At 40.9% G+C, this 12070-nt stretch overlaps 1 protein-coding gene across 1 annotated transcript; it reads right to left on the reverse strand.

The window, feature by feature from the left end:
* Positions 1–7681: 7681 nt before the first annotated feature.
* otulina (OTU deubiquitinase with linear linkage specificity a) lies at positions 7682–11673 on the reverse strand. The gene is made up of 3 exons (XM_036558422.1): positions 11426–11673; positions 9937–10058; positions 7682–8619 (listed from the first exon to the last, which is right to left on the reverse strand). Exons 1-3 carry the CDS (start codon positions 11534–11536, stop codon positions 8181–8183), a joined length of 672 nt encoding a protein of 223 aa, XP_036414315.1. The 5' UTR covers positions 11537–11673; the 3' UTR covers positions 7682–8180.
* Positions 11674–12070: the final 397 nt, after the last annotated feature.

Genomic DNA, 12070 nt, shown 5'->3' on the forward strand with positions numbered 1-12070 from the left:
AGTTTTATTGATGTTCTAATGGGTCAACTTCCTGATTTTAGGTTTGCCGATTAACAATTAATTACCGAGTAATGACGATTTATTGTTCAAAACAACTTGCAAAAAATTTACATACTTAATAAGAATTTAAATCAGTTATATTTATTATTGTATTTTGATGAAATGTTGTTATTATAAGTTATCAGATTATTTGAATACCATAAATAAATAGACGGTAATTCCATAAATAACTAAATAAATAAATAAATGAATATAACAAAAAGTAAAGAAACATATGCATTTATTTATTTCTGCTTTTATGAATTCATACTGTTTTTTTTTCTTTTTCTGCGATAGGCTGGACAGTCTAGGTCAGTAAACTTCAAGGTTCAGAGTGTCTCTTTGATCCCTGACGTGTCCACATCAGTCATGAAAAGAAACAAGATGGGGAAGAGAGAGAAAAGAAAATGCTGTCCAGTTATTTGATATGCTGCAGCGGAGGATAATGATGATGATGGAGTGACTCAGGAGCTCTGGGTTACTTCCTGTAGTGCAGTAAGTGAATCAAGGGGCTTAATGCCAAGCACAATAAGCCAAAATGTTCTTTTGCTTTTCAACTTTGCTTAAACATTGAAATAGAAATGGACATAAATATGCAAATAAAATTTTTTTAGCCAAAAATTATGGGATGTAAATTTTGGCAAACTGTTTTGAGCGATACACAGTATGTTTTGCCCCACCCTGCATCACAGCCACGATGGGTTTAAAAAACCCTGCTTCTTTTGCTGCTTAGTTTCATTTTGTTTCTTTAGTCCTTAAATGAAAACGTGAAAAATAGTAATAAGAATGACTTTTTCCATAATATGGATCCTTTAAGAAAGGATACTACCAAACAACAGCTTGAAAAGAGAGAGAAAACCATGAAACTCGAGCAGATCTGTCAGCTCACCTCTCCTCTGCCACTTCTTCTGGGCTAAGTCCATCTCCCTCTGCCTTCGTCGAGGTCTTGGACTCCGACGAGCTCAGCAGCCCCTTCGTCTCATCCGCCGTTTGGTTGCATGGATTCGGTGGACAGCAGAGGTTCCCCATACTGGCGGCTTTACAGTCCCTCTCTCCCAGTCCACAGTCAACAGATAGAGGTCACTGCACATCCACTTACAATCTACACTGTACAGTATCCAGTCACAAAGAGACACAGACGCCCTCTTCGGGGAAACCAACATCCCCAGCCATGTGATAATATTCCGTCAGATACACTGTGACGTGTCCCACACTTACGCAGATGACCGCCGTCCATACACCAAGCTCATCTGTGAGATTGCAGTCCGATTACGGCTGATCATTGGTGGACGCCAGTGAGGATGTCAGGACATAAATTCAAACCTGTGAACGACAAACAGCAAAATGAAACCAACACATCAGCCGCAGGAGCCGTGAGATAACACAAGAACGTTACCACACTGGTTCACCGATGTTTCAAATGTTTTCAGCACATTTTTTATGAATTATGAAAGCAGTAAGATGCAAATAAAGTCATTCATTATGGTAACTTAAAATGAAACACAGGCCTAAATGACACAAATGAAGAACCTACACTTTATCCTGCAGTTCTCACTGAGTCATTGAGCTGCAGATGCCATGAGATAAAACAAGAACCTTACCACACAGGTTCATCTGCACATACACAGATCAGGCATAACATTATGACCCCCTCCTTGTTTCTACGCTCATTGTCCATTTTATCAGCTCCACTTACTATATAGGTGCACTTTGTAGTTCTACAGTTACAGACTGTAGTCCATCTGTTTCTCTGCATACTTTGTTAGCCCCCTTTTACCCTGTTCTTCAGTGGTCAGGACCCCCATGGACCCTCACAGAGCAGGTACTATTTGGGTGGTGGATCATTCTCAGCACTGCAGTAACACTGACATGGTGGTGGTGTGTTAGTGTGTGCTGCGCTGGTCTGAGTGGATCAGACACAGCAGTGCTGCTGGAGTTTTTAAACACCTCAGTGTCACTGCTGGACTGAGAATAGTCCACCAACCAAAAATATCCAGCCAACAGCGTCCTGTGACCACTGATGAAGGACTAGAGGATGACCAACGCAAACTGTGCAGCAGCAGATGAGCTATCGTCTCTGACTTTACATCTACAAGGTGGACTGACAAGGTAGGAGTGTCTAATACAGTGGACAGTGAGTGGACACAGTGTTTAAAAACTCCAGCAGCGCTGCTGTGTCTAATCCACTCGTACCAGCACAACACACACTAACACACCACCACCACGTCAGTGTTACTGCAGTGCTGAGAATGATCCACCACCCAAATAGTACCTGCTCTGTGAGGGTCCATGGGGGTCCTGACCACTGAAGAACAGGGTAAAAGGGGGCTAACAAAGTATCAGAGAAACAGATGGACTACAGTCTGTAACTGTAGAACTACAAAGTGCACCTATATAGTAAGTGGAGCTGATAAAATGGACAATGAGCGTAGAAACAAGGAGGTGGTCATAATGTTATGCCTGATCGGTGTATATGATGAGTAAAAAGCAGGACTGAGTGATGTTTCAAATATTTTTCAGTACACTGCACCAATTTTTATGCATTATTAAAACATTAAGATGCTATCAAAGTCATTCACTATGGTCAGAGTCACCCAGTGCTCAAAAAGAAACAAGGGCCTAAATGATGCAAAAGAAGAACCTACACTTTCACCTGCAGTTCTCATAGCTTTTAATGCCCGTCAGGCTGAATCAACAAGTCACTTGACCTGCAGGAGCCGTGAGATAACACAAAAACGTTACCACACTGGTTTTAGAAAACATGCAAGCAGGGCTTTACAGTACATTCCACTGTTATTGCACGGTTTTTGTAATGCACTGTTTACCTAAAAAGAGTTTGCAGCACAAAGCAGCAGCAAGAACACATCATCTCTGCATTAGCAGCACTTCACTGGCTTCCCGTTCAATACAAAGTAGGTTTTAAAGCACTTTTACTTGTTTTAAGGCCATTAACGGGCTGCATATCAGATGATATAACTGAATATTCTCCACAGCACCGTCTAAGCCAGGGGTCGGCAACAAACGCGGCTCTTTTCACTGCCCTGTTGTGGCTCCACAGCAGAATCAAAATAAAATAATCCTCCTTTACAGTAAAATAAAGCTCTGCTGATCGTTCAACACAGTTTAACAGTAAATGGTCTTAAACTCTGGAGTTAATGTAGAACTGCTAATTCACCCTTTAACCCGAAACGAAACAACAAAAAGAGCGATTTAAGATGAACATGGATAATTTAGAGATGAATGGACTTATTTGCGTTTATAATCACTCCAGCTGGTTTCCTGATACGTTTGATCTGCAAACTGTCAAACACTAAAAAGTCGCAAAGCTGAAGTCAGTTTCTCGTTCGCCAGCTTGTTGTTTGAATGCTCCCGTTCCACCTTAAATGGTGCAGCAGTTACATTCTGGTGCCTCAGGCACCATTTAAGGTGGAATGGGAAAATTTGAACAAGAAGCTGGAGAATGAGAAACTGAATTCAGCCTCATAAAAAGTTGTTGAGAGACATTTTACAAGAAACTGTTCTACTTTTGTGGAAAAGTTTCCTGCCAGAGATGTGAGAAAAGCGGCTATAGCTGAGCTAAAGCTTAAAGCAGAGCAAAGTAAGTCTGCGTTTTCCTTTATATTATAATTTTTAGCCTATATTAGTACATTAGCAGGGGCGGCCACAGCAAGAAGGGCCTGGGTTCGATTCCCGGCCGGGCGACCAGGGTCCTTTCTGTGTGGAGTTTGCATGTTCTCCCCGTCTGAGTGGGTTTCCTCCCACGGTCCAAAGACATGCAGTCAGGCTGATTGAAAATGCTAAATTGCCTCTAGGTGTGAGTGTGTGATTGTATACGTATGTCTGTCTGTCTGCCCTGCGATGGACTGGCGACCTGTCCAGGGTGTATCCTGCCTTCCGCCCAGCTGGGATAGGCTCCAGCACCCCACCATGACCCAGAAGGATAAGCGGTTTAGATGATGTATGTATGTATGTAGTACATTAGCAAATACTGAGACACAATTACAGCCAAGATGGTAAAATGGACATATAATGTTGTGGCTCCCAAGGTAGTCTGATTTTTGTTGAAAGGAGAAAATGGCTCTTCTTAACATTTGGGTTGCCAAATGCTGGTCTAAGATCACCAAACACAGGATTACGCTTTGTTCCTAGAAGTGATATCGCGGCATTCAGTGCTTACGCTCCTAAACTGTGGAACTCATACGACAAAACATCCTCAGTCAGCAACTTTAAAAAGCAGCTTAAAACTTATTTTTCACTTTAGCTCTTCTCTAGTTCTATAGTGTATTATTTGTCCTGATGTCCCAGTCTTACTCTATTATATTGTACGCTATTATATTATATTTGTGTTATTTCATTATCATATTTGCACATAAGGCTTTCTTTATAAAGCACTGCTAAAACAGCTTCCACTCTATATTTCATCTTTCCTTACAGTTAGAACAGATTAAATATGCATTAGAAATAATGACAGGCTGGTTCTGAATGTGCAATCCTTATATAGAGAATTTGTAAGAAAGCATTGTTTAGGTAACGCCTCGTTAGTGTGGAATAATTATCAGCTGAAAGCTAAAATACAACAACTCTTACCTTTAAGTCAATTTAAATACTTTTAAACAAATTGGTAGATGAGAGTTGTAGGTGTAAATCAAATTAATTTCTTGCTTCTTTTATTTGTTTATTCTAACTGTTATTCTGTGTTTGTTATCATTTCTGTTTACTATAATACTGTAACGTATTTGTGTGTATATTTTACAGGGCCCTGCTGTAAATGAGACCTAAATAAAGAGAATAATAATTTTTTTATGTGATTTTTTTTCTTTGATCCCCTTTTTATGCAGTGCTTTTATTTTCTCAAATGACTATGTTTTGAGCTGCATTTCACTGTATGGAAGGTGCTATAAATAAAGTTTTTTACTGTTATAGTAATTAAGATAAGATCAAAGTCATTCAGAACGGTCAAAGTCACTCAGTGCTCAAAACGAAACACGGGCCTAAACGGCCCAAATGAAGAACCCACACCGGATCTTGAGAACCGGCAGTCCTCGTAACTTTCAGCGCAAAGCTGTCAGGCTGAATCAACAAGTCACTCGAGCCCCAGTACCACTTGAATTAGATCTGGACCTCCGGGGTTTCGTTTCACTGTGGTATTCGCACTATGTGCAATGTGTCATTTAAACACGTTTCCAAATCTCAAGGGGCCATTCCACCCAAATGTGTAAACAATTCAGTCCTTAAGGTGTAAACAGACTCATTCAGAGTGGTTTGGTGTGAAATGGATTGAAGAGACTCAGATTTACAGTGGTGGTGATAGAAACCAGGAGTCACCATGACTACAACACACATATAGACCTCACCAGAAACCACCAGTGAACCTACACGTGTCTTCTGAGGTTTTGTGTGTAATGCTGATGATGGTAAAACAGCCATAAATCTGAAAACTATTTTGGCTCACAACATCCTGCATGTATTCCTCCACCATAAATGGATCAAAATAGATTTTTTTATCACAAAACTGTGATAAAACACTGTGTCAGACATCAGGCGGTGAATTCATAACCATTTCATGTAATCATTTTCTGTGGGGGAGCTTGTAGAGGTGGACGTCTGGTTCCTATCACCACCACTGTGAACAGTTCTGACTCTGCATGTTTCTCTAGAACGGAGCGTTTCACACCAACCCACTCTGCATGACTGGGTTACATCCCAACCCTTTGATTACGGGGAATTTTTGAAAAATCTGCGGAGTTCCCCTTTAAGCTAGAAGTTCTCGTCGTGGTACCACTCGGTGCCACAGCTCGGACGTGCCGAGCATATAATGAGCGATTGTTTCACACAACAGTCCTCAACCAAACCCGTAGCTACCGTGTAGGAACCTCGACGAGAACCTTATTCACCAGATTTAACTGCTACAGATGATCTTTAGAGCCATTTTTCTCATTGACGATACACAAACGCAGAAAACACCGCTGTTGTTGTCCATGCTTCCTATTCGAATTCTCCCGTTCCACCTTAAATGGTGCAGCCGTTTTCCCCCGTTCCACCTTAAAAGGCGCAGCAGTTACGTTCTGGCGCCCGAGGCCCGAGTCCCCAGAATGTAACTGCTGCACCATTTAAGGTGGAACGGGGGGAAAACCGCTGCACCACTTAAGGTGGAACGGGAAAATTCGAACGAGAAGCTGGCGGATAGCGAACATTTGGCTAATGGCTGTTACTGAGCCTTTCTCTGTGTCGTTAAAGCGCTTCTCCTGTCGCTTATACACCACTGCCGCTCCTCCCTACCTAATTCCTGAGTCTTTGTCTTCGTTTTCTCGAGATCACGTCCTTTTCTCCAGCAGGAAGTTTACCATTTAGCTTACAGTAGTTTCACTTTCCCTCCTTGGACGCATTATTTACTTCCCCCACCCGAATTCCGGAAAGTCCCGCCTTCCCGCGCTGTGATTGGCTAGTCGTTCACACTCCCCAGCGGTCTGCCAATCGGAGAGCAGGAGGGCGCCCAAAACCAGCCAATCGTATCAGAGGATGTAAGATTCGCCGGAAAACGGGTGGAGGAAAAAAAACCAATGCTGTACACACTTAAAAAGACAAGTCAATGGTTCTATAGAACCACATGTTCTGTATAGAACCATTTGCATGCTTGAATGGTTTACATCAGATCCATGGGGAATGTGTTGTATATGGTTCTATATAGCACCAAAAAAGGATGTCAAGCTTGTAACAGTGGTAGAACCCTTTTTGGTGACCATTTTCAAAAATACAACACCATCAGTCTGAAGAGCCATTTCACCATGCAAGGAACCATTTAAGCATGCAAATGGTTCTATATAGTCTAGAAGAACCATCTTTTTAAAGTGTGTATATACACTCGGCATAATCATCAGACTATTTTAAGAATGTGTATTACCTTAATCAATGTATTTGCATGAAATGCAGTCATTTCACAGAATAGTCTAGACCCTTTCTGTAAACACTAGCTCTCTGCTAAGGAGTGTGTGCTCAGATTTAAGGTAACCCAACCCTGAAGGGTAGCATAGCGCCTCAATGCTGCCTAGAACTTTCTTGGACTTGTGCCGGTGTAGCAGGCCTAAAAAAAGATCTTGGGATTATGCGTCCATCTTAAATGTTCCTAGAGTTGTGTGCAGTAGTACACGCTTAGAAAAGATGGTTCTTTAGTAAAGACAATTGTTCTATATACAACCATGAACCCTCAGAGCACTATTTGCATGCTTAAATGGTTCTTTGCAGGGTGAAATGGTTCCTTGCATTGTGAAATCGTTCTTCAGATTGATGGAAAACGTGTTGTATATGGTTCTATATATAGTGCCTTTTCTAAAAGGGTTCTATCTAGCACCAAAAAGCGTTCTTGCGTTACAAGCTTGACATCGAAACAATAGAAGAACCTTTTTTTTCTTTTTTTGGTGCTGTATAGGACCATTTTAACCATAAACAATATACTTTCCATCAATCTGAAGACCCATTTTACCTTTTACATTTACATTTCAGTGTGAATTGGTTCTATATAGAACTCATAGTTCTAAAAGAACCATTGACTTTGCTAAAGAACCCTTTATTAACCACCTTTTCAAAGGGTATACATGGATTTACACACTTCTCAGTCTTTTTACCAATGGGACATGAACAAGACTTTCTTTGTAAAATCATTTTAATCATATACAAATGTGAACAAATAGGTAGCATATCATAAAATTATAATAAAAAATATGATTTAATAATTTATTACAGTTTTGAAAGTGGTCTTGATCAGTCAAAATAAATACAATCCAGCACAAAAAAGCCCTCAATTGCAAGAATACTCAATGAAATTGATTCTTTTCTGCCATGGATGTTATTATGAAATAATATTCCTACAAAGCAAAGTATACATCTTAAATAACAATCCATTAAAATGCACGTGACCAGTCAGTGCAATGCCCTTGCAAAAGTAAAAACTGCACAAATCCAGCACATTTTGTCATGTAGATGGAAAAGAAAATGGAAAAATGAGCAAATCCACAGCAAATCCATCACCGGGAAAGCAAACAGTCTGAAAAAGAACTAATATAATTTACTTCAAATGTAATATCAACCTAGCAATGTTCGGGTGCTAGGTCGTGCGGAACCTCATCACCGTGACCTGCCCCAAGTCATGCATATCTGAGCTGCTGGATATGAAATGTCAGCTCTTCAGGCAGCCCCATTTCAGTCACTAGCTCCCTACAGCTCTGAAGCAACTGCTCCAGACTTTCACTCGTCTGGAAGAAACTACTTGAGTACATCCTGAACGGGCTCCTACTCTGGTCCTCGTCCTGCCCACGGCAGTCCGTCTGCCCATCTTTCCCGCAACAGTCACTGTCTCCATCCTTCCTACAGCAACCAGAACCCTCCCTATCGCCGCTCTGCTCTACACCCAGGTCCTCCAAATCTCCTGCCACCTCAGACACGCTGGGAGGAGGCCGCTCCTGAGCTTTCCGCATGGCTTCCACCAAATCCTGCTCATGCTGATCTACCCTCTGGAGCAGCTCTGTGATGAGGGGTAGCTCTGATATCCTAGAGGGCTGAGATTGACACCAACACCGCAGAGCACTGTGGAAAAGCAACAGACAATGCACATACAGCCACAGTTGTGGACAATGAGAGAGATGTCTGGTATGGGCAGGAAAATGAAGGGACACAATGAAGTCAAGCATAATAGAGCAGCACATGACTTGACCTGAACATTGCTGCTGTCATGACAGGACATCCCATGACCAAAACAGCAGCGTTTCACTATTTTGCCTCATTATCACTAAACAACTAGGGCAAATATGGACCTGGAATCCAGTTTACACCCCAGAATCTTGTCATAACTATTGATGTAACTGATTCTCCACTTAAAAGTAATGAGAAAATCCTAGACCGGAAATTGGATGCAAGCTTTGGAGTTTAAGACCTCTGATCTAGGGTAGGGATTCCCAATCCAAGTCCTGGTGATCCTATGCTCTGCACATTTTTGTGTGTCCCCTACTTCTACACACCTTACCCAGTAAACAAGGCACTTATTAATTAGTTAATGAGTTCAATCAGGTGAGCTCAGTGAGACAAAAGCACAAAAATGTGTTGGGTCACCAGGACTGGGACTGGGAACCACTCGTCCAGGAGATTAGGGTTTATGTGTGTGGTCAGTTCTGGGCTTTGACATGTTTGTGTTCTCTCTTGTGTAATCACCTGACCCAGCGCATGAGGACCTTTTTAATGAGTAAATGAGTCAAATCAGGTCTGCTAACCCTACATGAGGGAAGGCACAAAAAGCATGGAGGAGTGCCCAGAAATGGGACTGGGAACTTGTGGCGTATGTTAAAGGTTTAAACGCATATCAAAACAAAAATAAACGACGCAAAAAGGATCATGACAACATAGCAGTATGACAATATTTATCATTATTGTGACAAATAACATCACAATATGTCCCAATATATTTGTTTAAGCATACTGTGGATATCATCAGTACTTAAAAACACTTCCCAGCTGCATGTTTGATTAGAATAAGAGCATTATTAGTCCTGGATTTAGCGCAGCACAGTGTGTGAAACTGGATTCATAGATTTTGTTAGTATTTTTCAAAACGTGGGCACTACTTTACCTGTTCTACCTTGTCAGATGTCAGAAAAAGTCAATTTCATGACACCGCATGTTGTTAAAAGCGTCCTGAAGTATCACGATATTACATTTTACTACGCTGCTCACCTCTGTGACGACACTATAACGGACGTAAGGTAGGCCTATTGCTCATGACAGCAGCAATAGGAACACAGAGTCTTGGTTTGAAAATAGGTGTTCAAAAACAACATAACAGACGAGACTCAATCGTGAAGATGTGAAAATGGGTGAGAACAGCTAAGAGCGCGGTTTGCAAACGCTTACCTAACTATTCCTTTGAGCTGGCCGATGGTCTTCATTTGGATAGCACCTTCTCTATAGCCCAAGTTGAAGCCAATCTGAAGTGAAGCCTCTTTTCCCGCATCCATTCCATCTCTGTAACCATCCTAGTAGAAAAAGAGACATTGGAATAGGGGTGGGCGATATGGCAAACATATTAGATCATGATACTTCACAATAAATGATATTCACCATGATATTTTATAGATTTATTAAGTTGGAACAGGAACAATGAAACCTCATGTTTAAAACATACAATAATAATGACATTAATAATAATAAAAACAATTATAACAATAATATTAAAAACCCACAGCTACTTTTATTCAAGGTTTCAGAAACAGGACTGCACTTAATCAAATTAAACAGGCCTAATTATCTTCACTTTGTAATGAAACATAGTGTTCTTTTAGTAGTGACAGTATCCAAAATATGCTCAGAAAAGCACATTGTGACAATTTATAACGGCAACAATAAAATATTGTCATATTGCATGATGCCCACCCCTACACTGGAGGGTTCATTCTAACTTAATGTAGGTATAACACACATTTATCACATTAATACCTCAACTCATGCAGAAATATATGGCAATATATGGATTTTATTTATATTAAATATTTTAGCATTTCCCTCATCCAACATATATTTGCTACATAAGGACACACGTGACATACCATATAATAACATATATGTGACATACAACTTATTTGAAATGCGCTCTTCTGAGACTTATGAGATTATTTCAGCCATTTAACATGTACAAACACAACTATGTAACCCAAAATGATATGATTCATGATAGAAAATATTATGTGATATGATATATACACTATGATTGAAAACATCATTCATATATCGCTGCTGTTGGAAGAAAACCTTTTTTGACGTTTTCGGTTTTTGACATAATTTGAAAATACCTGTTGCCCTTTATATTGAGTGCAAATTTCATGATGAATGGGCCAAAAGAAACGACCCACAATAACATGGAAAAAAGTCTGGTTCCATTGACTTACATTGAAAGTAAAGTAGGTTTTTTCCTTCTCCTGTAAAGTTACCATTTTGGAGATACAGGGTTTTGTTCTGACAGCAGTGATATGCTAGTTTCATGTAATATAGGTCTTTTTTTTATTTAATGTATGCTGCTGATGTATTTAATGTAGATTTTTGCTTATGAAGCTCTTTACACGGATAAATGCTTTCAGTATTTGTATCAGACAATATCAGACATACAGTATACGCAGTATGATCCATAGACAGATGTGTTTACCCACCTATCAGACATGTATGATCCATATTTTGTGTATATATATCCTATATTTGACACTTACATATATGTACACTACCTTTATGTTCATATATTCTGAAACATATGCTTGGCCCTTTGTGATGTATGTGCATATATGTCCATAGGTCAGATATATGTATGGGAATCCTGCTAGATGTGCTTCAGGCTCTGGGAAGATGACTGTACCTTAGCTCGCTTCTCCATGTTGTATCTCCACTCTTTGTGTTGGAGGCTGATTTCATCCACGTCCTCGTCGAAAACATCATCGCTGCTCGGCACCGCTTTCAGCCACGCCATGCTGCGCTGCTCTGTCAGCTCACAGCCGCCCACCTGCGGAGAACACAGCGCCGTCCGTGTCAGCAGCCTTTCAGACAGGCACTGATGGACCGGGACACGCCGGAGAGCTCACCTCCATCCCTGGGCACATGGTCAGGTGACCGACGTCATCGCTGTTTCTTCGTGAGTGGCCAGTTCAGCCAAACTGAATAACGTCACATCGCCCCCTGCAGGCAGGCAGAGAAATAGCTCAAGAAATACTCCTCATGCTTCAGTAGAAACCGCTATCTCCATTAAATCCCTCACACTTTCAGAGGTTTTGTTTGCACCTTATTTTTCCCGCGGCCACCGCGCTTCGTGATTATGGCTGAAAGACCCAGTTAGATGACGAAAGTGTCTCTCAGGCGTTTCTGGGAGTGAAGCTGAAATTACGGCAAAACAGTAACACTACAAGCATAAACAGCGCAGAGCTTCAGCGGACAAGTAGGACGGCGTTTAGGGCCACTGTCAATAAAAACAGTAGACTTCGAGAAAAAAGTCGCACTATTTCGAGAA

The sequence above is a fragment of the Colossoma macropomum genome, unplaced genomic scaffold, assembly GCF_904425465.1.
Source record: "Colossoma macropomum unplaced genomic scaffold, Colossoma_macropomum, whole genome shotgun sequence".
Lineage (NCBI taxonomy): Eukaryota > Metazoa > Chordata > Actinopteri > Characiformes > Serrasalmidae > Colossoma > Colossoma macropomum.

Bases quoted from the DNA above. Each gene is read 5' to 3' on its own strand.
- otulina (XM_036558422.1), bottom strand. From the start codon at position 11,536: ATGGCGTGGCTGAAAGCGGTGCCGAGCAGCGATGATGTTTTCGACGAG. The intron at 10,059-11,425 runs GTACAGTCATCT...TTTTTCTACTAG, and splicing joins ACATGGAGAAGCGAGCTAAG to GATGGTTACAGAGATGGAAT. The intron at 8,620-9,936 runs GTAAGCGTTTGC...GCTTTTCCACAG, and splicing joins CAGCTCAAAGGAATAGTTAG to TGCTCTGCGGTGTTGGTGTC.